General features: G+C 36.7%; 4 protein-coding genes across 8 annotated transcripts; 3 read left to right on the top strand and 1 right to left on the bottom strand.

The window, feature by feature from the left end:
- Positions 1 to 1,586: 1,586 nt before the first annotated feature.
- Positions 1,587 to 6,171, top strand: LOC131020598 (COP9 signalosome complex subunit 7-like). 4 transcript variants are annotated; one of them, XM_057949513.1, is made up of 9 exons: positions 1,587 to 2,092; positions 2,669 to 2,744; positions 3,565 to 3,653; positions 3,927 to 4,016; positions 4,151 to 4,195; positions 4,286 to 4,356; positions 4,653 to 4,791; positions 5,307 to 5,395; positions 5,732 to 6,171. In XM_057949513.1, the coding sequence occupies exons 1-9, from the start codon at positions 1,934 to 1,936 to the stop codon at positions 5,751 to 5,753; spliced, it is 780 nt and encodes a 259-aa protein (XP_057805496.1). In that variant the 5' UTR covers positions 1,587 to 1,933; the 3' UTR covers positions 5,754 to 6,171. The 4 variants fall into 4 exon arrangements, with proteins under 4 accessions (XP_057805496.1, XP_057805497.1, XP_057805499.1 ...); XM_057949514.1 differs by having other exon boundaries at positions 5,287 to 5,395; positions 5,732 to 5,772; XM_057949516.1 differs by lacking the exon at positions 5,307 to 5,395.
- A 1,107-nt stretch (positions 6,172 to 7,278) lies between these two features.
- Positions 7,279 to 10,472, top strand: LOC131020600 (pentatricopeptide repeat-containing protein At2g44880-like). Its single transcript, XM_057949517.1, has one exon. It carries the CDS (start codon positions 7,362 to 7,364, stop codon positions 10,407 to 10,409), a length of 3,048 nt encoding a protein of 1,015 aa, XP_057805500.1. The 5' UTR covers positions 7,279 to 7,361; the 3' UTR covers positions 10,410 to 10,472.
- Positions 10,473 to 10,604: 132 nt separating this feature from the next.
- On the bottom strand, positions 10,605 to 12,867 carry LOC131020601 (uncharacterized). Of its 2 annotated transcripts, none has more exons than XM_057949518.1 (6): positions 12,716 to 12,867; positions 11,920 to 12,208; positions 11,608 to 11,840; positions 11,492 to 11,533; positions 11,049 to 11,383; positions 10,605 to 10,984 (listed from the first exon to the last, which is right to left on the bottom strand). In XM_057949518.1, the coding sequence occupies exons 2-6, from the start codon at positions 12,162 to 12,164 to the stop codon at positions 10,853 to 10,855; spliced, it is 987 nt and encodes a 328-aa protein (XP_057805501.1). In that variant the 5' UTR covers positions 12,165 to 12,208; positions 12,716 to 12,867; the 3' UTR covers positions 10,605 to 10,852. The 2 variants fall into 2 exon arrangements, with proteins under 2 accessions (XP_057805501.1, XP_057805503.1); XM_057949520.1 differs by having other exon boundaries at positions 11,611 to 11,840; positions 12,716 to 12,853.
- A 3,230-nt stretch (positions 12,868 to 16,097) lies between these two features.
- Positions 16,098 to 26,073, top strand: LOC131020602 (protein ARABIDILLO 1-like). The gene is given in 14 exon segments (XM_057949521.1): positions 16,098 to 17,137; positions 17,139 to 18,237; positions 18,239 to 18,391; positions 18,605 to 18,763; positions 18,854 to 18,940; positions 19,056 to 19,187; positions 20,039 to 20,166; positions 20,273 to 20,360; positions 22,637 to 22,731; positions 23,504 to 23,567; positions 24,430 to 24,605; positions 24,751 to 24,966; positions 25,528 to 25,612; positions 25,689 to 26,073. Coding segments are annotated over 14 exon segments (2,745 nt in total). The 5' UTR covers positions 16,098 to 17,051; the 3' UTR covers positions 25,866 to 26,073.
- The last annotated feature ends 47 nt before the right edge of the window (positions 26,074 to 26,120 follow it).

The raw sequence follows: 26,120 nt of genomic DNA on the forward strand, positions 1-26,120 counted from the left end.
TAAAATCAATTTATCATACAAATTTTATCCAAAAAAAATATTATACTAATAAATAAATAAAAGACAAACAATAATTAAAAAGCATAAAATAAATTAAAATAAGGGGACACCAAGCAGTGCGATCCAACTCCCCCAAATAAAAAAAAAATCATAAAAAGACAAATATAAAGTTGTTATCTGGACTCGATCTCATCAAGCTCGTGGGCGGTATGCTAACCATTTTTTTTTGTGACATGGCGACCGACCAATATGTGATTTGGGCGCAACGATGGTCTTACAATCTTTACTCATGACCGCACCAACCGATCATACTAATAAAACAACGTATTTGATAAAATGGCTATCGGTGCGTAAATAAATTAATTTTGAATCAATTTTAGTTTTGAATATTAATTTTAAAATGTGTTGAAAAAAAATCAATTTATTAATTATAGCAATTTTAACTCAAATTTATTTTTCATTCAAATTGAACTGATGTAGCACGTTGAAATGCCGATTATGGATGAATAGAGCGCTTAAAAAAAATGACATCGTGGACACATCATATGAACATCGCCATTTATTTATTTTTAAAATATTTATCTGTTCAAATTGGGCATATATCAAGTTGAGATGTCGGCGTTGAGATCAATAGCGAATCTTGGATGACGCTACTAATGTTGCTCAACATGGAATGCATGAAATTTCGTTCTATTTTCTACTAAGGTCACTTGAAAGATGAAAAATTTAGAGTTATGTTTGAGTTTAATTCGTATCATTAATTTATGAGTTAATTCATTCAATTGAGCTTTATTGTAATCATAAATAGAATTTGTGTTAAAATCACTCCGATTAATAAGTTGATGTATTTTTTTGAGACACATTTTAAAGTTCATGTTGGTCATGAGTTCATAAAATATAATTCATGATAAACTCCACGAAATTAAAAGAATAATTAGAACCACATAACAATATAAAGAATGGAAGATATCAGTAAGTTACAATCATAGTAAATTTAGCTAAATTCGACGGGTAACTAAGTAGTTTGTTTGTTTATGTTTTAGGGTTGTCAACTTCGGACAATATATTTTGTGTGAAATATCTTCAGTCGTGTGACTTCAGAGCTGAATGTGCCGATTACTATCCCCATTTTCTCCTTCTACGACGACATATAATATTTTGAATTCATAAAATGAGCTTATTTTATATCAATCATTCGGGGATGTACTTTATTTGATACTCCATTCATTTAAATAAAAAAAATTAGAAGAGAACAATACAATTTTAATAAAAGTGGTAGACTATATTGTAAACAGAGAAATGTCTCATTTTAATAATGATGTTAATAATTATTATTCCCTCTATCTCAGTTAGCTTGATCATTTTTTTTACACGAATTATAAAGAATTAGTGTTTAGTGTTTTAAGTATGGTATGTGAAAAAGTGAATAAATGAAAAAAAAAATTTATCATAAAAAGTGATCAAATTAATTGGAACAGCTCAAAAAAAATACTGATCAAGTTAGTTGGGACGGAAATAATATATGTTAATATGTAAGTGAAGAGATGTGTTTATAAATGAAACAATACTATACTATAAATTGGACATCTGGATTGTTTGTGTGTATTTTTCTTTCTAAAAAGTAGCATCATCTTCATCTATATTAATATTTGTATACAGTATATTACTGCAATTTTACATACGTGTTGATCTGGATGCTTCCTATATGAAGAGCTACACACACTGCAAACACTAAAGCAGAAAAACAAATCCATTGCATTCTTTCTACAACAAAAGGGGGACTCCAAATCCCCAAGCCCTAAACTTTGATCACTCAAACCCTAGTCTCTCATTGTTTTCTTCAATCTGTAGTTAATAATTCGAATAAAGAAGCAATCCACGGGCGTTGTTCCTTGTGATTTCATAATTTTGTTGAGTAATTAGAATTTGAAAAATGGACATTGAAGAAAGGCAGGCGGAGCACATAGACTATTTTGTGAAGAAGGCTTCCACTCTGAAGGGCCCGGCACTAGCAAACATCGTCGTTGAGGCCACTTCGCACCCCTTCCTCTTTGCTTTCTCTGAGATTCTCGCTGTTCCTAGTATTCTCGAGGTAAGTGTAGCTTCTTTTAGAATTAGTGGTGCTTGAAGATTTTAATTTTAGTTTTCTGTTAGTAAGGTTAGAAAGGTTTCGGCGTAGGATGATTTTGGGTAAGTGGGGGTTCATGGTTTGTTTTCTCTTGAATTATTTATTTATTTAACTAAGGAAGTGTGTTGCAGAATATGAATTTGTGTTTGTTTGTCAAAATATTCTGGTAATTTATGATGATATGTGAATAAAAGTCGAGACTTTTGTATTTTATCATGTAATGTAATTACGGGTGATATGGGCACTTGTGGAGAAGATATTAGCCTTTGTCTACAATATAAATTTAAATATTGGTTTGGCAGAAATATATGCCCAAAGAGAATTATGGTACAAGAAGGAAGTGAAAATGTGGCTGATGTGCAAAAAGATATACTTCTAATTTCTAAACTCACCGACTTAATGTCGACCAAAAGTGAAAAGGGATAAGCAATAATATTTGGTTATAATCTTTGTTTCCATGCTTTTGAGCAGCCAGTTGCTATTACCTATATAAAGCTCGTCTCATTTTAAAGTTCTTAATCTATGTATATATGTGTGCAGCTTGAAGGAACTGAGAATAGTGCCTCCCTTGATTTGCTTCGCATGTTTGCACATGGTACTTGGAGTGAATATAAGAGTAAGACTCAATCTCCTCATATAACCAATTTGGCATGGGTATAGATTTCACTCAAATTGCATGATCTCTTTATTATGTTGTTTTCTTTCCTGAAAGTTATTGTTCTATATTGTCTGTTTTCCATGTTGGAACACAGCTAATCGCCTGGTCCTTGCTGAATTTCTCTGGGCTACATATATAATCTGGATTTGTTATTTCTTTTTTTATGTTTCCATCAGGGAGCTTGTGTTTACTGTGAGGAGCAATCTTTTGTGTTACTGGTGCTTTAGTATCGATGTTCGTGCTGTCTCCCATAGCTTAGGGATACTCACACCATGATAACACTTGTGCATTATTGATGTACTTTGTTTTTCTTTAGTTCATTTTTTACTTGAAATTGTTTGGAAATTTGTCCGTAATCAATCAATGAAAGAGAGTTAGGATTCCAACCGGCAAGTACTTATTCTAAAGCAGCTTCCAGAATCAGGATTGACAATAGAGTATGTTAAGCAATCAATTAATGAGAGTCCTTTAACTTATTTGCTCTATGTTGTCAAAGGACTCTCATAGATTGATTGTTTAACATACTCTACTGTCAACCTTGTTTCTGAAAGCTGCCTCAGAATGTGTACTCACCAGTTGGAATCCTAGCTCTCTTTATATGACTGAGCCTCTGATTTGTAGTAACACATGCACCAAATGCTGGCAGAGACATTAGCTAGACTGCTAGAGCATCATAAGTTTTATTTTTTGGTGCTTATACTATAAAGGGCTCCTTCTACAATATCTATAGATGGAAATCTCTTTCCTTATCTGTTTTACATTTTATGTCACGAGGCAGATGTTGCTGACCGTCTTCCAAAATTGCTTCCTGATCAAATTCTCAAGCTGAAGCAGCTGACTGTGCTTACTCTGGCTGAGACAAACAAGGTAGCCCGTCATGCATTCTCTGAGTGTATGTATAAGGGTATCACACATTTTCTAGTTAGTTATAGATATTTGTTACCTCATTTTATTGTCAGTTGTCACTTCTTCTAGGTGATTATATTACTCTTGATCCTTGAATTAGTTACATTATGTTTTTTTGGTTTGTTCTAGAAAAAGGTCCTAGTGATTTGATATTTCAGTCATTCTGTATATGAATATTCATGTCAATTTGGAAGTTGAGGAAAAAGTTAATCTCTAATCTCGGTCTTTCCCTAGGTATTGCCATATGATACATTGATGCAAGAGTTGGATGTTTCAAATGTTCGTGAATTGGAGGACTTTGTCATCAATGATTGTATGTATGTGGTAAGTGTTTATGCTTTCTATGGCACTTCATTTCTGAGATGAACTCGCCGCCCGCATGTTTTTAAAATGGGATGTCTGCTCTATTTTTGTTTACTTTTTTTTGTGAATGATTTTCTTGGTGCTCTCATGAGCAGGGGATAGTTAGAGGAAAGCTGGATCAGTTGCGAAGATGTTTTGAGGTCTCACTCTAATAACATACCTTCATTAATTCGTCTAGTAGCTTAGCGTTTGACTGTGGATTGGTAAATCATCCATCTTTGGGCTTGTAGGTGCAATTTGCGGCTGGAAGGGATATCAGACCTGGACAATTAGGCAGCATGATTGACATTCTAGCAAATTGGTACATGTTTCTTCAAGCTGTTTTGTTGTCCTAGTTTTAAAATTCCAAGTGCTTGGGTTCTTCTATGGGTTAAATTCAAAGTATTGATCTTATCTTCACAGTTCCTGTTTCGGAACCTTGCTCTGCCTTTTTCTATGTCAGTGCCTTAATTTGTATCAGTTGAAGCTGTAACTGTTTCCTTTGTAATCCCAATATTTAGAGCATGCATAACTGCCCTTTACATTTCTTGTCACTTACTTCCGGTCTATGTCTGGTATCAGAAGTGTGTATGTGAATGTCCTTTGGTTATTTCTTAGGCTGACTACATCAGACAACCTTCTTGTCTCAATTCAAGAGAAGATCAAATGGGCAGACTCCATGGGTGAGATGGACAAGAAGCACAAGAAGGAGATAGATGAGAGGGTAGAAGAAGTGAAGAAGACACTATCTTTGAAGGTCAGTTAGAGTAACCTTTTTTCGTAAAGAATGCGCTGTACTGTGTTTCATGATGCCGTTTCCTTCATAGTACATGACACAATGCTTTTAGCCTTCATAGAAAACTTGAATGCCTATTCAAATCTATGATTTGTGGGCCTTGGGTAAAGTGCCGTCTTTTTACACTGGAGTTTGAACTAACTTAAATGCTTCGCTGAGTCCAATTTCCACTAGGGTTGATAATATGATAAGTTGGAATCATTAGATTGCGAGTTGCTTCGATCTAAGCTTTAGCCAACATAAGCAGTTTATAAGAGCGATTGCTTGCATCTTTCATTATAAGACTTCAAAGGATACTTGCCTTAGCAAATTATTTAGTCATTCTAATGCATAAATGAGGTTAGGCTTGTACATTATATCTTGTATACAACTTTGTTGTTTAATTCTATTATGCAAAGTAGTTGTATACAAGCTCTGGATATGTTGGTCGGTGTTGTCTTACTTACATTGTGGCAGAAGTTACAAACTGTAAGCAGGCAGACATTGACTACCGAGGGCATGAAGGGAACTTTTCTGAACTGGGAGGAGTAATGGACTATGACCAAGATCGTAATCGGCCAAAGAGGTAGCAGACCGTTACTTCTATTATCTTAGGCTTCTGCTATGAATGTCATGGGCTATATTAGTTGCTAATGCTAAGGTGTTAATCTTTCTTTAGCCTTCACAGCTGTCTCCATTATACAACTGTTTCTCTGTTTACTCCTACCTAGGTAGGTGCCTTCTGTTACAATCCCCGCGAGCTGGGGGTTGGGGGTGTGAAAAATAGACAGACCGATTATATGATTGAAACTACTTGTTCGTAGAGCACCCCTTGTGATAATAGGAAAAAAATAGTCGCTACTTGCTTTCGGAATCAAGTATATGATGTATTGTATTGTTGTTTGGCTTTCACGATGTGCAGGAGACGACATCCCATAGGTTGAGGAGATAGAACCGAGGGAGACCCTAGGATGAATCGGTCGGGCAACTTGCCATCTTGCATTCAGGTCATTGCAACAAAACAAGATCGGTGCTCTTGAAGATGTGGTGATCCCCGTGCCATTTTCAGCCAGTTCTAGACGCGACAGTTGACAGGATCGCTTGTGTGATGTGTCGCGCCGCATTATTATTATCTTTTTTGACTAAATGAGGATTGAGAACCACATCTACTTTTGCAATGCGGCTGGATGAATGTTAGTGATGATATATGCCAATAACATTTTACAGAACTTTTGCGCATCATCTCTCGTTGTGTGGAACAGGTGGTGTTCTAAACTTATGTGTGGATATCTTTTATTCAATTATTCATTTCTTATGGCGACCTTTTTTCTCTTGGAGATTATTGATAATTGTTTCAGCAAATATCACTTTTTCTGCCTATTGTGATTTATGTTTGGATGGTATGAGTGGCCTATTGTGATTTATGTTTGGAAGTAGTTTAGGCAACAAATGATGGATATTTATTAAGTAATTTAGTAAATAATTCATTAATCAAATAGTATTTTATTTTTATTTTGTTTTAAGGCGGGGGATTGAGATTGTGCCAGTGTTAAAAATGGGTTGACAGTGGATTTATCTACTTTAGTTGCTTGGATTAGTTAATATCACAAATTGGATAACAATAAATTAACACAAAAAAATGTGTGAGACTGTTTTATCATAAAAAAATCGGCGAAGATTCCGATTCAAAATTTATTGTTGGTATTCATAGTTAAATGATAAATTTTGCGTTGTTGTTTATATGGTTAAAGATCAAGGTGGTTTGAATATTTCAATTTATGGTAAAGATAATAACAATGTGTCTTCCTTATGTTCCATGCAATTGCAAGTAATTAATACTCGTCCTAAAAAAACAACTCCTTTTATTTTTGAACCATACTTCACTATTAATAATAATATTTCATTTATTCTTAATTTATTCTTATTTTTTGCCTTGCTGTTATAAAACTCATGTGCATTCCTCCTATAAATTTATTTGTGGGACGAACAGTATATATCACCGACTTTATGGTTAATTTTTTTTTTTTGAAAAATTACATAAGTAAATAAAGAAATTCAAAGACCGCGCGACGGAAGACTCGAACCCAGGATCTTAGGTCTTGGGCATTAACTTCCTACCGCTAGGCCAACACATGCACACAACTTTATGGTTAAATTTGTCTTCTCACAAAGTTGCACTCTCCTACATACTTTCAATTCTTGTAATTATGTTATACTCCATTTGTTCATGAAAGAATTTCGTAGGAGAGAGTGACACGATTTTTAAGAAAATGTTGTTGAATGTATTGGAAATAAAGAAAAGGTTTTTTTAATGTATTAGAAGTAGTGAAAAGTAAAAGTAAATGGAATGTTTCTAAATGACGGAGTATAATTTAAGAATATATTTAAAGCTTTTCTCGTGGAAAAGGAAAAATAGGAAATTGTTTCATAAACGCGAGCAAGAGAGTATTAGAATGAAGAAAGTCTAATTATTAGATATAAAAACTTGAAAAATGCAAACATAATGCGGTAAATAAAATTCCACTCCAATTTAAAATGTAACACAGTTGAGAATGGAAGCGAGTTGGACATCTCCATGGGGCCCGAGAGAGAGACAGTGTTTCTTCCTCCTTCAAAGGAAAACCCACCGCATGGCCACCCTCCTCCAAATCCACGCCTTCATGCTCCGCCACGCCCTCGAAACCAACCTCAACCTCGTCACCATGTTCATCACCAACCTCTCGTCAGCTGACCCGCGCAGCGGCACTCGCCATGCGCGCCAACTGTTCGATCAAATGCCTCAACAGCCCGATGTCCCCCTATGCAACGCGATGATGAAGTCCCACCTCTCCTCCCGTCAGTTTTCCGAAGCCATTCATCTGTATGGTTGTCTTAGGAGGGAAGAAGCCTTCGTACCTGACAATTACACTTTTACGATTCTCACTAAGTGTTGCAGATTGAGTTCGTCGACGTGGGAAGGGATGGAAGTGCACGCTCATGTGTTGAGATATGGGTTTGACTCGAATTTGTACGTGGCGAATGCGTTGGTTGACATGTATGGGAAGATGGGGCAGATGGGTTTTGCTAGGAAAGTGTTTGATGAAATGACTGAGAGGAGTTCTGCGTCGTGGAATGCGCTTATGTCTGGGTATATCAGGGGTGGACTTATGGGTGCTGCGGAAGGACTTCTCGATGTGATGGTTTCCATGCCAGAGGCAGAGAAGGATTTGTTGTCGTGGAAGTTGATGATTGATGTGTTTGTGAAGTCGGGGAAGATGGCCCCGGCTGAGATGTTATTTTATTCCGCACCCGAGAAAGATGTGGAGTTATGGAATACTTTGATTGGCGGGTATGTGAATTTAGGGGATATGAGATCGGCAATGTTGTTGTTTGATGCCATGCTGGAGAAAAATAAGGTGTCTTGGACCACCATGATAAAAGGGCATGTGAAGTTAGGGCACATGGAATCGGCTAAGATGGTTTTTGATGCAATGCCAGAAAAAGATGTAGCATCTTGGAATACTTTGATTGGAGGGTATGTGAAGTTAGGTGATACTGCAGCAGCCAAGATTTTGTTTGATGCGATGCCGGAGAAAAATGAGGTGTCTTGGAGTATTATGATCAATTCTTATGTGATGATGGGAGACATGAGAACAGCTAACATGTTGTTTGATGTGATGCCGGAGAAAAATGTATTTGCTTGGAACATTATGATCAATGGCCACATAAAGTTAGGGCAGATGAAAACAGCTAAGATGTTGTTTGATTCCATGCCGGAGAAAAATGTGATATCATGGAATACTATGATAAATGGGTATGTGAAGTTAGGGGACATGAGATCTGCGAAGATGTTGTTTGACGCCATGCCAGAGAAAAGTATTGTGTCTTGGACCACTATGATTGATGGGTATGTGAAGTTGGGGAGCATGAGATTGGCGAAGATGTTGTTTGATGCAATGCCGGAGAAGAATGTGGTTGTTTGGTCCACTATGGTCAATGGATATGTAAATATAGAGGAGATGAGATCGGCAAAGCTGTTGTTTGATGCCATGCCGGAGAAAATTGTGGTTTCCTGGAATACTTTGATTGGTGGGTATGTGAAGTTAGGTGATATAAAATCGGCTAGGATGTTGTTTGATGCCATGCCCAAGAAAGATGTGGTCTCATGGACCAGTATGATCAATGGTTATGTGAAGTCAAGGGATATGACATTGGCGAAAATGTTGTTTGATGCGATGCCAAAGAAAGATGTGGTGTCTTGGAATACTTTGATTAAAGGGTATGTGATTTCAGGGGATATTGTGTCAGCCAAGAGGTTGTTTGATACCATGCCGGAGAAAAATGTGGTGTCTTGGAATACTTTGATCGACGGGTATGTGAAGCTAGAGAATATGCAATTAGCCAAGATGTTGTTCGATGCCATGCCAGACAAAGATGTGGTATCTTGGAATACAATGATCAAGGGGTATTTGAATTTAGGGGAGATGACATCAGCCAAGATGTTGTTCGATGCCATGCCAGAGAAAGATGTGGTATCTTGGAATATGTTGATTGATGGGTATGTGCAGTGGGGGGATATGAGATTAGCCAAGGTGATGTTTGATGCCATGCCAGAGAAAGATTTCGTGTCTTGGACAACTATGGTTCACGGGTATAGCAGCATTGGTGACGTAGATCATGCTAGGCGGCTGTTTGATATGATGCCCGACAGGGAATTGCGTTCTTGGAATGCAATGATTGGCGGATATTGTAAGAAGAAGCAGCACCATAAAGCATTGCTCTTGTTCCAGCAATTCCTCGCGTGCAAAGGGCTTGAGCCCGACAGAATCATGGTTCTCGGTGTTCTTCCAGCTATTGCAGAATTGGGTGCTCTGGGTTTGGGGAGTCGGGTGTATGAATTCGTGAAGAAGAAGAAGTTAGACAGATATGCAGAAGTCTCCACAGCAGTGGTGGACATGTATGCTAACTGTGGGGAAATTGAGAAAGCAAAGAAAGTTTTTCATGAGGTTCGAGCAAGAGATGCATCTACATGGACTGCTTTCATCAACGGCTTGGCACTCAACGGGCGTGGCAAGGAGGCACTAGAAGTGTTTGTGGATATGAAGAGAAACGGGTTCAACCCGAATGAGGCTACCTTTGACGGTATCTTGTCAGCTTGCAGCTATGCCGGTTTAGTAGAGGAAGGAATAGGATGGTTCATTAAAATGGGAGAGTTGGGACTCAACCCTAAACTAAAGCATTACGGCTGCTTAGTTGATCTCTTAGGTAGGGTTGGATGTGCGGAGGAAGCTGAGATATTGGTCGAGAGCATGCCTTACAAGGCGAACGAGGTCATGCTGGCTTCATTGCTGTTTGCTTGCGTTCATGCCAAGGACGTTGCTAGGGCTGAGAACGTGGTAAGGAAGGCGACGAATGTGGGACGAGGTAGAGAGGAGGTGGGGAGCAGAGGGGCCAAGAATGAGATGTGCTATAGCGCAGTTGAGATGATGAATAAGCAGATTTTGGTGGTTGCTGGAGATAAGAGCCATCCATATTGGGAAGTAACACATTTGCTGTTGAATCAGTTGCATATGCACATGAAGATTGTAGACCAACTAAGTTTGTTTTTGGAAGTAAATTAAGCTTCTTTTTTTTTTCCTATTTTTTATTAAAGAAAATCAATAATAGTTCCCCATTTCCTTCCATTGGTTACTCGAAACCTAAAGCAAGCTTTTAAGTTGAAGAAATAGTAACTGATTTTTGAGGGAACTTTAAAGTTGTTATTTTTTGAGAGCCCACTTCACTTTAAAGGTAGTTTCTTCTTATTTTTGAGAAAAAAAAAAACCCCACTTCATTTCCTTAGCAAAGGTTGAAACTTGCCTAATTCCCAATGCATACTTTTCTTTGATCTTGGAATTTAAAACTAGAATTCAGAAAAGCTTCTTCTCCTTCTCAAACAGAAAAAAGTAAGTCACCAATCCATAAAAACCAAAGTCTTGCATTTAACATTCTATATACCACTATACAAAATTCCTCTAAACAAATATCCAAAAACTATGTACCAATAATGAATGAAGAAAACACATTATTTCCTTCTCCCACGAGGCTGTGCTGAGTGAGCCTTCTTCACTCTCTTGAAGTAACGCAGCTCCTCTCTCACCCTGTGATTGTCAATCAGCACATCATCTTCATCTTCTTCTTCGTCTTCCACTAGCTCCTGCACATCATCACCACCATCATTCTCTGAGTTATGATGATTTCTGGTGCAAGAAAAAACTCACATTTTGTGGAGCAGGGTGATGATGAGTGGCTCCCGGCAAGAGCACGCCGCCCAAATTATACTCTGCTAGAAGCTGAGACGCTATGTAGTTAGTTGTCACCGGCATACGGCGGCGCGTGGTGGTTGGACTTGGATGAGCACCACTCTGCACCCAAGCCAACTTATCTTCTTCCTCTTCCTCTTCCTCTTCCTCCTTTTCGTATTCGACTACTCTGCTCTTCAGCTTACGCACTCGCCATTGCAGAGCTTCAAGCTTCCTGAGAATCTCCTCCAACGCCTTGTCGTGCTCTCCCCCCTCGTCGTTTCCCAGCTCATCAAGATCCTCGCGCGTACCAACTCAACATTCATAAATTTGAAACAGAGGAAAGGAGAAACTCTTAGATTCATTCAAACTAAACAAAGAGAATTCTTCTTTTTGTTCTTGTTCTTGTTTTGGTTTCTCACCTGCAGGATGAGTCTTCAACACCTTGTGAGCAATCCTATTTTCTGTAAAAAATGCAATGCATCAGCACATGACTTGATCAAGTGATGATACCACAGATTGAAGAGTGTGTGTGCACCACCATAGTAGGAGAAGAGGTTGTGGCTCGACATGTAGGCTGCCACGTCGTTTGTTGCTTCAGCCCTTCGTCTCCTCTTCCTCCACACGACCCCCTCGCTTGCTGCAGACCCCTGCAGCTTCCTCTCGTATGCTCGGGCCTCTGCACCGAGCTTGCTCATTTGCAGCTCGACCCATTTGCAACGCCACATGAGAGGGTGGATAAACGCCCTCCAATGAGGCGACAGCTTCCTCCTAAGTTTCAAGAGCAACAAGCATGATCATCATCATCATCATCTTGAATCTCAGATGCCAAAATCAAAGTTACAAGTACCTCTTCACGAGCAAGTTCCCGGATGCAGCAGCAGCACCAAAATCCGACAAAACTTCAGCCTCGCCCGAGGCATCAACGCCTCCACAATCGGAGTCATCAAATGAGGTAGAGCACTCAGTAGCATCAGAGTGCTCTGCCTCAACTGCCTCAGAATTCTCATGGATTTTCTCATCTTCGTAATCAGTTGAATAGTTCATAAGCTCAGATTCAAGGGATTTTGCAAAATCATCCATATTTTCCTTCATTGTTACTCAATTCTAATCACATTGAGCATATGAATGCAGAGAATCTGCAGCACAGTAGAAATGGATAATTTGCTCATTACCATATTATATCAGCAGTTCAATAGCATAATATAAATTGATTTCTTTTCAAAAAATACGCAAAATGGAAAAGAAGCTATGAGTTTACATACATTGTGCATTTGAAAGCTTGTTCAAACCTTATGGTTTTAAATCTTCCAAATAAATAATACAACTACAATAACAAAAAGGAAAAAAGAATCATGAAAATTAAATCTTGCAACATATCAAGAACTGCAACAAAATAAGAAAATCCCACTTGAATGAAAAAAAGAAAAAAAAAATATTGATCGTTTGATCAAAACCCCTTTTATGAACAGCATTCATAGATATGGAGACTAAAAAGAATTTGAAATAAACGTACAAGAAAACCATCATACAAAAAATTCACAGAAAAAAAAAGGAAAAGAGAAAAAGAAACACACACACACATACACATACACACAGAGAGTTGAAGTCACAATGATGATGACGATGATGATGAAAAAATAAACCTGAAGAGGTGTTGCAGCGGCTGCCGGAAAGTGAGCGGTTGCGGAGGAAAAAACGGTTTGTTTTTCCGATGATTTTGGGCCAAAATCTTTATAGATTTTGTTGGGAAAGTGACCAAGTCAATAGTATTCTGTTTTGAAGTTAAATCTCATCTGTCAAATCTTGTCAATCTCTACCTATATTATATATTCCTTTTTCTCAATTTTTGTTGTTTTTTAAATTCCACAATTTCCTTTTGTGTGTATTCTGCTCAACAAGAGATTTTTATTTCCTTGGATTTTAAGTTCGAATTTGCTGAGATTAACCTTTTCTTGATAAACATGAATAATGACATCTATAAATAAGAAGAATAATTATCGGGCCTCAATAAATTCACTATTAAATTTTGAAAATAAAATAATTATTCTAAAAGCAAATAATCGATAAACTATAATTCAGAAAAAGGCAAAAGAAAATTGATAAATTTAAGTGGAGTCATTTATAATCTACAATATATTAAGAGGGTGATTTGTATTTGAAGATTTCAAATGATTTGAATGACAATTTTGTAATTACAAAAAAAATAAAAAATTAAAGTCATAATTTATTCCAAATTCAAATTAATCGTTAATATCATTAATTAATTGTGTCAAAAAAATAAATAATAATCGCCTTAACCCACTTAATTGCCACGACTTTTTTTTGGAGGACCTCCGCTAATCTTCCATTCACATATTTTCGTTTAAATATTTTACAATAAGGTAAAAGTTATGAAATTAAAAATAAGTAAATTTTCAAAAGATTTAACAAGTGGGTCATATTTAAATATATATATTTGCTATAGTAATATAAAAATTTATAGTTTTAGGTTTCTTACACATTTGCATCATTTATATAATTTTAAGTTTCTTACATACACCCTCCATGTAATTTAAAATTTAAAAAATATAAATATTTTCCGTGCATCGCACGGAGAACAAATCTAATTGTTTTAAAACCGTAGACATATCACATATCTTTAATATTCAATGATTGATTATTTAAAAAAAATATATAAAAACTACTATTCAAATCCATTTATAATTCTTTTAGAAGAAAAACCGAACATATATATTATTAAGCGATATCATACGGATTGAAGATTCAATCACAAAGAAAATGAATCCTAACAAATTCATTGTCCTTTATTTGAATTTCTTTTTGTTAGGATTTTAAATTTTATATAGAATCAATATTAAACCCAAAAAAAAAAAGATAAACACAATAGGAGCTTTATGACTTATGAGTATTAATTCATATATTCGAATAAATTAAAGATTAAACATAACTTTGTTCAAACTATCCCACTGACCAGTGAAAAGCCTGGGCCATCTATAGAATGTTATTGAGTTTTATTTATATTTATACTCTAAATCATAAAAAAAATTCCCTCAAGTTTTAGAGATGGGCTCCTTTTATAGACGTGGGCTTATGGAAAATAGACTATTAAATATTGAAATATCAAAAGCCCAAACCGAGAGCATTTCTCGATTTATTCTTTGTTTCGAATTAGCTAAGATTAATTAATTTACTTTTTTATCAATAATTTTTTTATGTTCATTAAATAGATTATCAATGAATCCAAGAATGCTCCGAGCCCTTGAAGATCCGTGGGCCTAAATTTGTGCACTTTTTATACTCTCTTCATTTATAAAAAATATTTCTAAAATGAATGAAATTAATTGTATTGTGAGTGGAAAAATAAACCCATCATGTGTCCATAAATAAAAATAGCTTAATTTTTGTGGACGTTTCAAAATGGTAAAAACGATCTACTTTTTATAGACACAGTATAACTCAGTATTCATCCCATCAATTAATTGAGGTCTAACAATAATCAACCCACGTCGATGAGGATCTTCATTGTCTTTTCTCACCTGCATATAAGTTGTTTAGGTTTTTATTTTAGTCAAATATTTTTTAAGAGCTTATAGATTTTTAAACTATAATTAAGAAGCTTGTAAATTTAGCCAAAAATCCCATAACTCCTAGATGAAAAATGTATATGAGTGATATATTCACCATCGCGACAAATCCATTTGCCGATCAACAAATCCATTTAATTGACTGCTTTATGACAAACCATAACATAAGTACAAATTTAATTATATTATATAGAAATATGATTTTCATGTAAAATATACTAGTATCTAACATTTATTATTTTTTTTCTCTTCACTCCAAACATAAATAAATTCTGCATGTTTGCATCAAGATAATTTCCGTACACACATTATCAAGAATAGGTATTTTTATGGATTAACACACAAAAATAACTTGAGCTCACTTACCTATCAAAAAGCTCTTGACCATATGTGGTATTATGTAAAAATACCCAATTTTGTGAAATTGTAAATATACCAACTTTTTCAATTCACTACGCTACACGTCTATTTGTATTTTAAAATAAATTATTTTTCATTCACGTGTCTGTCGTTGTACAATATCTGAGTGAGGGAATTGCATGGGCTGACAGAATCTGACAAAAATAATTTATAAATTCAAGATGTCGATTGATACACACATGGGGTAGATGAAATCTCATTGATTTCCTACCAATGATAAAACATAATTTACTATTACTCTATCTTTATACTTCCCTCGATTTTGCTATCGAAAAAAACATTTATGAAACTATTGTTGATTTGTTATGATAATTCATATCTTATGAGTGTGGATTTAAGCATAATCTATATATTATACCACCGACATAACCAATCATACCAGCGACATAATTGGTTTATGCCGGCATGAATAGGTTGTACTTGTATGAACTTGACATTTCATTCACATGAATCGTAAAAGTACATGAATTGTCAACATTCCGATAGTATATTAATATAAACAAGATAAAATAAAAACAAATAAACAAATAAAGCACTCATCCCATATATGTGCATAACTCTATACAATGACTATATGCGTTCAACGCATGATGCTTTGTCAAAATAAATAAAGTTAAATAGAATACAAATATTAATCACGATACAAATTATAGTATAATCACTGTTACAATTTTTTTACTATTATCTGCAACACTCACATACGTTCTCATCATCTATACCAAACAAAGATAAAAGTGAATGGATGTAGAATGTGGAAGATTTAGAAAATAGATATATTTGATAGATAATTTTTCAAATTTGTGAAGTTTTGCATGATGCTACAATATGTCCTCACGAAGCTATTCTCATATTTGAGGGCCAAAAAAATACTAAAAATTAATAATCAGAAGTTGGAAAAGTTACTTACATCATAAACACGAGTAAGACGCACACGCGATGAGTTGTGTGTATCAGTGTATATATGATTTTTTTTTTTTTTTTTTTTTGAGGTAAATTGTGTGTGTGTATATATATGATATGATGATATCTTTACACACACCGGCATTACATTAATCTCCTCTGTGAATGAATGCCACCTCAAAAGATAAAATTTATTTTCATTTCATCGCCTCTGGTTTTAGATTTTCCACAATCGAAACGCACAATCGAGAGAGAGAGCGAGAGCTGACCAAGTGGTCTGAGGCTTCGTCTTTGCTTTTTCTCACATCTTTGATGTAGCACTAGCTGAATTATCTCATACCCTCAGCCCATTTTGTCTTTCTCTCTCTATGTGTGTATATAGATTATAATCAGTAAAAGCTAGCTATCGTCTTGTGCACAATCTCTATCTTGTTCTGCATCAGGTTATAATAATTATATATATGTATACATATATGCAGGTTTAGACGAACTTTTGTGGATACAATTCCCTTCGGGAGGCAATAGATTTGATGCCAAGAACGGAGATTTAGAGGTTTTCAAGAACGTTAGAGGGTTTGGAAGGAAAACGCAATTGACTTTTTTCTTACCTTGATGCGTTTTGTGATTGGGGATATACGTCCATCACAGACAAATATAGGTTCTGACTTCTGATTGAAGATTTAGTCAGTAGGTTCACGATTAGGGCATTCCTGCTTGCTTAACTTTTGGATTGCACTAGTTTCAGGATTTGGGTTTTCATTGGAGTGCTTCTTTTATTGCGAGTATGTGCTTCTTAATCAGCGGTTTGTGAAAGATTTGAGTTTTTTTGAGGTTGATCATTGTGATTTGTTAGAATGCTGTATTGCTCTCGACTGAGTGGTATTGCTGGTAGAACAGTTGAGATCAATTGAGAGGGAGGAGACGTGATTCCGGATTCGGGTGCTGTTTCTCTGGTTGTTAGCAACCTTTATGTGTCAGGATTGAGTGTATACAATCTGTTGTTATTGCCTTTTAGGTTCTTATTTAGATCCCCTGGTGTTGTGGATGGTTTACGAGTGCTGAGGCCGAATCAAGTATGAGTAGAAGAGTGCGGAGGAAGGTTGTGAGGAGGGGCAAAGAGAAAGTGGATCTCCCTGAGATTGAAGAAACTAACGACTTTGGATGTCAAGGAGGTGCTTGATTGGACTAGATTACCTGATGATACAGTAATTCAGCTTTTCTCATGCTTGAACTATCGTGACCGGGCTAGTTTGTCATCAACCTGCCGGACATGGTGGATCCTTGGTAAATCTCCATGTTTGTGGCAGGAATTGGACCTCCGGCCGCATAAGTTTGATTCTGCTGCCGCTTCATCACTTTCTCCAATGTGTGTGAATCTTCAGAAGCTTCGTTTTCGAGGACCTGAATCTGCTGATGCTATTATAGCTCTTCAAGCTAAGAATTTACGCGAGATCAATGGAGACTATTGCAGGAGCATGACTGATGCAACACTCTGTGTGCTTGCAGCTCGACATGAAGCACTAGAGTGCATTCAGATTGGGCCGGATTTCTGCGAGAAGATCAGCAGCGATGCTGTAAAAGCAATTGCAATTTGTTGCCCACGACTGAGAAAGCTTGGGATCTCAGGTATTCAAGAAGTGGATGCAGGTGCTATCAATGCTCTAGCAAAGCATTGCCAGAATTTGACTGATATTGGGTTTATTGACTGCCGGAAGGTGGACGAGACTTCCCTAGGAAATGTTGCTTCGCTTCGCTTCCTTTCAGTCGCCGGAACAACTAATATAAAGTGGAATTTGGTAGCACAACACTGGGGTAAGCTGCCCCACCTGATTGGGTTAGATGTTTCTAGAACAGATATAAGCCCAAATATAGTTTCAAGACTCTTGTCATCCTCAATTAATTTGAAGGTCTTATGTGCCCTAAATTGCCAGGCACTTGAGGGGGATTCAACCTTTGTCTCTAATCACAACCACAGGGGTAAAGTGTTGCTGGCTATCTTCACCGACATTCTTAAAGGAATAGATAATTTATTTGTCGAGACTCCAAAGAATGACAAGAACGTTTTTCTGCACTGGGGGAATTCTAAGAAGGATAAAAAATTAGATGAGATCTTGAATTGGCTGGAGTGGGTCATTTCCTATGCGCTTCTTCGTATTTCTGAGAGCAATCTACCTGGTCTGGATAAATTTTGGCTTGATCAAGGTACAAGTTTACTACTTAGTTTCATGCAGAGCGCCCACGAGGAAGTTCAAGAAAGGGCAGGCCACAGCTCTTGCAACATTTGTCGTTCTTGATGATGAAAATACCAATATTGACACTGGAAGAGCTGAAGCAGTTATGCGTGATGAAGGCATATGCCTTCTTCTGAACCTTGCCCGGTCATGGCGGGAAGGACTTCAGTCAGAAGCTGCTAAGGTAAAGTTTCTAGTGTAGTGTAGGTGCTTTTTGGATTAGAATATTGATGCTCCCAATTTTTGTCTGCAATTAACTATTTGCCATTATCATTCTTATTATCTTGATGTACTCCAGTCTCTTACAGGGTTCTTTAATAATCATGCATCAAGTCTTCAAGAATTATCATATTGTAAGACAAAGTTCATGCTTGATTTATATTGATTTTGCATGTAGGCTATTGCAAACTTAGCAGTGAATGCTAAGGTTGCAAAAGCTGTGGCGGAGGAAGGAGGCATCAGCGTTATTGTTAATCTTGCAAGGTCTGCAAACAAATTAGTTGCTGAAGAGGCTGCAGGAGGGCTCTGGAATCTTTCTGTTGGTGAAGAATACAAGGTTTCATTTTGGGTTTTGATTTCCTTTTTAAATTTCAAGTTTTCTTTGTTCAGTTGTGAATTGTGATATATGTTTTATTGATTTATTTAGGGTGCCATTGCTGAAGCTGGTGGAATTAAAGCTTTAGTGGATCTTATCTCCAAGTGGTCATGGTCTACTGGTGGTGATGGAGTCTTGGTATGCTCTGCAGTCGTTTGATCTTATTTGCACTTTTGTAGTGTCCTGAAGTGGAACATAAGCCTTATGTACTATAAAATACTTCAGTTGCGGCTGATAACTTGATTGATTTCAGGAACGTGCAGCTGGTGCACTTGCTAATTTGGCTGCAGATGACAAATGCAGCATTGAAGTTGCTTCAGTCGGTGGTATACATGCCTTGGTGACACTAGCTCGCAATTGCAAGGCCGACGGAGTGCAAGAGCAGGTGGATATGTGTTGTATATAATGCCAACGAGTATTTGGCAATTTTTTGAAAATCATATTCTTTGTTGGGCTGTTGTTGTAATGGTTGGTTAGGAAAAGCTATATTCTGATTGATACACCCAGTGAGCTGTTTACAGCACTCTCTTCTCTTGATCCAAAGCACAACAGCAATGTGGAGATTAGTAACAATCGGAGTGTCCAGATTAGGAACAAACAAATTTAATTTCTTTGATGAACTTTTTAGATTGATATGATGATTTCAAGGAATCCTCAGTTGATGCTGGAGTCATTTTCTTTGAATGACTGATAAACTCATGCAGTCCATGCTTAATATTGTCGGCAGATCCTGTCGAGGAACATTGAATTTGATGTGGCAGTATTTTTCACACATTTGATTACTTTCTTTTCTTGCGTCAATCATCTTTAGCTAGTTTTGCCGTGAGGAGTAAGTTGCCCGTTTTAATTGAATAGTTATTACTTAGTATCGGCATTGAAGTACCGAGTTCACTTTTCAGAAGTTCCTTTCATTCCGTGCCTGAAGGTGTGAACTGTGGTCGAGTACAATTATTACATAATCTATAATCTTGGAGAGTCATCAGAACCTTATTTTAGCCGTTTCTACCTTCCAGTCTTCGTCTAAACACTACTATTAGTATTTCTATTTTGCAACTTACTGGATCATATCCACTCAAGTGTATCAGTTTCTAGTTTCTTTCTTGAGTAAGCTTCAAGTTGTCATTCAAACATTTTTCAGATCCCACTTTAGCAACTTCATCTAACATTCACCATCCAATACAGAAAAAAGATCTTTTTGCATGCTTCTCACGTATATCTTTCTATCTTATTGTCCAGGCAGCTCGGGCATTGGCAAATTTGGCTGCCCATGGGGATAGCAATGGTAACAATGCTGCAGTAGGACAGGAATCTGGGGCTCTTGACGCTCTTTTGCAACTTACTCGCTCACCGAGTGATGGTGTCAAGTAAGATGACCCAATATATTTAGATTGTGCAAGTGGGACTTATCTTTTCACCTCCTTTTTTAGATAATCCCAGGATAATAGAAATATAATAATTTGTGATTCTTAGGCAAGAAGCTGCTGGTGCATTATGGAACTTATCATTTGATGACCGGAACCGAGAAGCAATTGCTGCAGCCAATGGAGTTGAGGCATTGGTATGACATTATTATTTCTGTTTCCTTATGACGTTATCGAATAATTTCTGGAAACCCTTTATTAATGCTTTAGGGGTGATGACTGCATGTATTATGTGAAAGCTAATTGATACGGAATCCATAAAGTTTTCATTGTGGTGTCATTAAGATGACCGCGAAGCTAACACGATCAGCGTTAGAAGAGTTCCTTCGCTCTTTCCCTTTACGCCTAATTAGTGGTTTTAACAGAGTCATGCTTCCTCATTTTGTCTTTGAAAAGTTTCCATCTCTGTAACATTAAATTTCTGAAAAAGATATCATTTTGGGTAGAATTCTTTGTCCCTTGACTAGATTTAAGGATATTATACACTTGAACGTAATAGCTATATAACTGTCACTGTCAAAGATGCTTATGATAGCATGCTAATATAATTTTTTTTATCCCTCTTACTTTGCATGATATGGTACTAACCTTATGGTTCAGTATTTTCCAAGTGTTAGTTCTTTCTTTAAAGCTTAACATAAAAAGAATTATCTGCATATGCTTTCTGAAAACTGACTCATATGACGTCCAATTATATTTAACTTTGATACTTAAAATTCCTCAAGATTTCTAAAAGAAATTACTCTCTTATGGCTTGTTAGACACTTCATTGTGTTCTTCATGCTAAGTATCGTGTGCCCTTCATAGTTATAATCGAGCCTGAACTTTTAACCTACCTCTTAACATAGCACTCAGTCAATTAAAATACTTTGCTACTTTTTTTTACAGGATTACTTGCCAATTAATGCATGAAGTTTGACCCAATTTACAATGTTAATACAATCTTTGGGAACATTTCAATAAAGTCACCACATTTAAATTGTAGCAAAAGTAAGACCCCCAAAATTTTCGTACGATTTGGAAAGTGACGTGCCAATTCGAAAAATTATGTGGCACAGAAATGACACTGCTTATGTTAATGGAAAAACCCTCAAAACTTCCCATTCTCAACTCCCCATCTTCATTTCCTCATCGCACCCAAACTCTAGTAACCTGCAGCAGAACTTCACATTTTATCAAACCCCACAAGCAACCTATCAACCAGCCCTCTTATCACGGCCCAAGAAGGTTTTTTAGCTTTTTTGTAGAAAAGATTGCAACTTTAGTACTTTACTATTAAGGTCACTTCTTTTCAAGGTAGGGTCTGGTTTGGCTGTTCCTCTTTGAGAAAGTGAGGTTTTTGATGAGATGAGAGAAGCCTGGTTTAGTGATGATGAAGGTGGGGAGATGTGCGTGAAATTGTAACAGGAAAACCCTAGAGATATCGAAGATGGTTGTGAATGTGAGGATGAGAGGGAAGACTGGTGAGGCAATGGAGATTGTGGAGAAGTTGATTAAATTGTGCTCCAATTTTATTGATGTTAGGAAGGCGTATCAATGCTTAAGGAAGACGAAAGGGGAAAAAAAATATTTTTAGTTAATAAAATGATGTCGTTTTTGTGCTATAATTTTTCCAATTGCCACGTCATATTTAGGATCGGCCAGAAAAAAATTGTGATGTTATTTACAAATTGGATGGTGGTGACATTATTGAAATGCTTCAAAGGTCGTATTAAAATTGCAAATTGGGTCAAAGTTCATGCATTAATTGGCATTAAACCGAGCCTGAAATTTTAACCTACTTTCTTAAACTTTGCATAGTTAGGACCTATAATCGAGCCTGAACCTACTTTTTTTAACTGGCAGTCAATTAAAATACTTTGCTACTTTTTTATATTATGCTATAATGGATTATCTTGTGTGGGACCCATGGGTAAGGGATCTTAATGTTAGTTCTGCGGAGATTTTTTTTCTTCCACCTTTGAATTTAGCCCAAATTGTCGTATTGTGGAGTTTCATTCCATTTACCCTCTTGCATGCAATATGGACAGAACTGCCAATGGATCTCTTTATGGTATCAACATTTCCATATTGGTAAATGTATCACATGATATCAGATTCCCAAGTGGTTGAGTTAATGTATTTCATAAAAGGATAGTTCTCTAGGAATTGTGGTTTTGTCAATTTCATTGGATGCCCTTTATTTCTCTGCTCAGATTCAGTTAGAAAATATATTAAAAGAAAGGAAAAAAGTTAATACAAATTACACCAAACTCCTGCTGTCAGCACACACACGTTCTTTTTGGCTTAGTTTATTATGCCAGTTGTAGCGTGCTTATGTAAATCCAACCTGTGCACTCACTTGCTTTCACATTTTAGCCCAGAGAAATAAATTATCATCTAAGTCGAGTGTTAAATTCTTGTCCGGTTTTAGGTTGCCCTAGCAAGTTCCTGCTCGAACTCTCCTCATGGCCTCCAGGAAAGGGCTGCTGGTGCTCTCTGGGGGTTGTCCGTGTCAGAAGCAAATAGGTACGTGCGCCGAAAATTTTCTGTTATTGATATTTCTGCTTCTGATATTGATATTTGTTTGACATTAACCAATCAGTTCCAATATAATCGGAGAAAAACCTGAATGACCTAAACGGTTAGCTGAATCCCCATTTGACAAAGAAAATGATAGCTAAATATGAGATAACTACCAATTATTCTCCTAAATTGACATATTTGAGTCGTCTTAAAGTATAAACTTATATCACTTCTGTATCCATCTTCTCTCCCAGCTTACCTCAATTGTCATCCTTAAACCATTTGAAAACTTATGACTACAAGAATAATAAGTGAGTACCTAGGAGACTATGGTACATTGTGTTTATGTAGGTGTTATTCCCCGTAGTTTATATTCTATCTTCCATTTATTGTCTATAATTACCTTTTGTTGGGATAGATATTCAAAAATACTTCTGCTACGTGCAAAGTTCCTCCTGTAAGTAGATATCTTTACGGCTGTAAGCAATAAAAAATTGCCAGGAGCCGATAATATTTGGCTGCGAATTCCATTTGCAGCGACATTGCTTCTTTTGGCACTATAGTCATGAACATAGATCAAGCAGAATCTGAATAAATTCCGATACAATCATTGCGTGTTTTTCTCCGACTTTATAATGGGAGGAATATCACTAATTAGAGGGCATTGGTTATATTTAAAATGCGATGTTCAATCATGTGTCCTAAATAATTAAATGTGTTTATTTTATAAGTTCTTCTCAAGTAATTTATTCGTCATCTTTTACTTTTGTAATAGCATTGCTATTGGTCGTGAAGGAGGCGTACCTCCACTAATAGCGCTAGCTCGATCAGATGCTGAGGTATGTTTACTCGCGGCCTTCAATTTGTTGGTCTATTTAGTTTTCCATGTGACATCAGCTTGCTTTTATGAATGACCAAAACCTAAATTCATATCTTAGTGAGGTTTACACATTCAACTTTTTAGTATGCCTGCTTATGTTAGTCATTTCTAGTAAGTCTAGTCATAAGATAACATGTTTTGTGTGTTATGTGAATATTTCAACAGAAATCAAATAGATGATAGAAGTTGGTGAGTTTCATATACAACATTTATAATTATTGATTATTTTTTTCTCCCTAAAATACAAGGATTCTTTCACCATTTGGGGAGTTAATACACCTACTAAAGTACCACCTGTCTCTACCCAAGATCCCAACATCACAACTCCACGTTCCGAGATTGCATGTCACATTAAGCAACTACCTTTGGACAACAAATTTTCGATGACTTCCCACACGATAATTATCGATGTCCAATTTATGAGCAGAATTATGAGGAAAACAACATTAGGGATGAGTTATATGATAGAAATGTTTCCTCTTTAGGCTTTTCTCTTACTTGTTAGTTGTTAATAACCTCTCCACATAAGGTTTTCTTGTATCACCATGGACATCATAAGAAACTGTTATTACGTACTCTTTGGTTAAATCTTCACGATGTTTCTTCTCTTACATTAGTTCAAATGTCGAACATGGAAATCCACATAACTACCGGCCATGCCTTCAGAGATTTTGCTAATTCATATTCCATTTGTGTCGAAGTATTCTAGGTTGGTAGCTACTTTAATTTGACCATTCATGGCATGGAATGAATCCTTATGATGCCGTTGACCACTCATGTGGCCTTGATTTCTTACTAAATTAGTGTGTTTTGACTCTCAGGACGTGCATGAGACCGCTGCAGGAGCTCTTTGGAATCTTGCTTTCAATCCCGGTAATGCTCTACGCATTGTGGAGGAAGGGGGAGTTCCTGCTCTAGTCCATCTTTGCTCTTCATCTGTATCGAAAATGGCACGCTTCATGTCTGCACTTGCACTGGCCTACATGTTTGATGGAAGGTATACAATTTAATCGGGATTCGTCTCTTCCTCGACTCCTTTAATTTTGTCTGGATAGGAAAGGTGTATAACTATGTTGAAGTCTTTGAATAGGAGATTTATAACTGCAAATTATGTTTAATACTTTCTGAATACAATTATGCAGAACGGATGAAATTGCCCTCTCGGGAACACAAAGCATTTCCAAGAATGTGAACTTAGACAGTTCGAGAAGAATGGCCATGAGAAACATTGAAACTTTCGTGATGACGTTCTCTGACCTTCAAGCGTTTTCAGCAGCTGCCGCATCGTTAGCCCCTGCCGCACTGACGCAAATAACTGAATCAGCTCGCATTCAAGAAGCAGGCCATCTGAGATGCAGGTGCACTCTCAATCTCCTTCTCAGTTCTCAATTTGCCAATCATCATGATGCAATAAATACTATTTAACCTTTGAGGGAGCGTTTACTTTGCACGATTGATTATATGCATTCTCAAGAGTAGGATTTCTCCAATCCCACAATTTTCATTGGATATGAATCAAGCAAAACTAGCTTTAACGATAGAAATAACCAAGGGCCTTGTGAAATCCCAAAGTTTCAATCCATCGAAGTAAACAAGGGATTAGTCTTACTATTTTTATCTATCAAGACAAATCCTTCAAAGTAAACGCCCCCTAGTCCCCTGAATGTATAAATATATGGCACTTGGATGCATTAGACACCCCTTTTGTAGAAACTCTTACAATAACTCCAAATAGTTGGAAATTTGTGTCAAGAGATTAGATGACTAGCCTTTATGCATAACAAAGGTACATACAACTCCAAGATTTTCAAATTCTTGCTCTGTGTTTGTGTTTCTGTGTGTAAACTTTTTTCAACTCAAAATGCACCAATTTTCTTTTCTCTATGTCATGTTTGATGACATTTTGGTTGGGTGGTCAGCGGATCCGAGATCGGAAGATTCGTTACCATGCTGCGAAATCCTTCCCCTACCCTGAAGTCGTGTGCTGCATTTGCTCTCCTTCAGGTAGATGAACAACGCGATCTTCATCTTCCTAATTCTCCATAGCAGTTGATCTGAATTAGTTGTTGACGTTGTGCAGTTCACGATTCCTGGAAGCAAGAATGCAATGCACCATGTTGGCCTTCTCCAGAAGAGCGCAGCTTCACGAGTGCTCCGCGTAGCAGCAGCAGCTGCTGGTGCTCCAATCGAAGCTAAGATTTTCGCGCGTATTGTTCTAAGAAACCTCGAGCAGCACCACAACGACTTGTCCATCTGAAAACTCCTCTTCATCAACCATTACTCCTCTTCATCAACCATTTACTACCATATCTTTCTCAAATAACAACCACTGCTCCTTGCTTCTTTTTTTTTTTTTTTGGTTTTGGATTATTTCTATGCTGACATTGTAGTTATATGATCTTTTTTTTGAAACAGTAGTTATATGATCTTTGAAAAAGAATTACATCTGGTTTTGGTGCATGTTATATTTCTGTCTTCTGCTGTCCCATCATAGTTTTGGTTGCTCAAAAAG

Source organism: Salvia miltiorrhiza, chromosome 4 (assembly GCF_028751815.1).
Source record: "Salvia miltiorrhiza cultivar Shanhuang (shh) chromosome 4, IMPLAD_Smil_shh, whole genome shotgun sequence".
Taxonomy (NCBI): Eukaryota; Viridiplantae; Streptophyta; class Magnoliopsida; order Lamiales; family Lamiaceae; genus Salvia; species Salvia miltiorrhiza.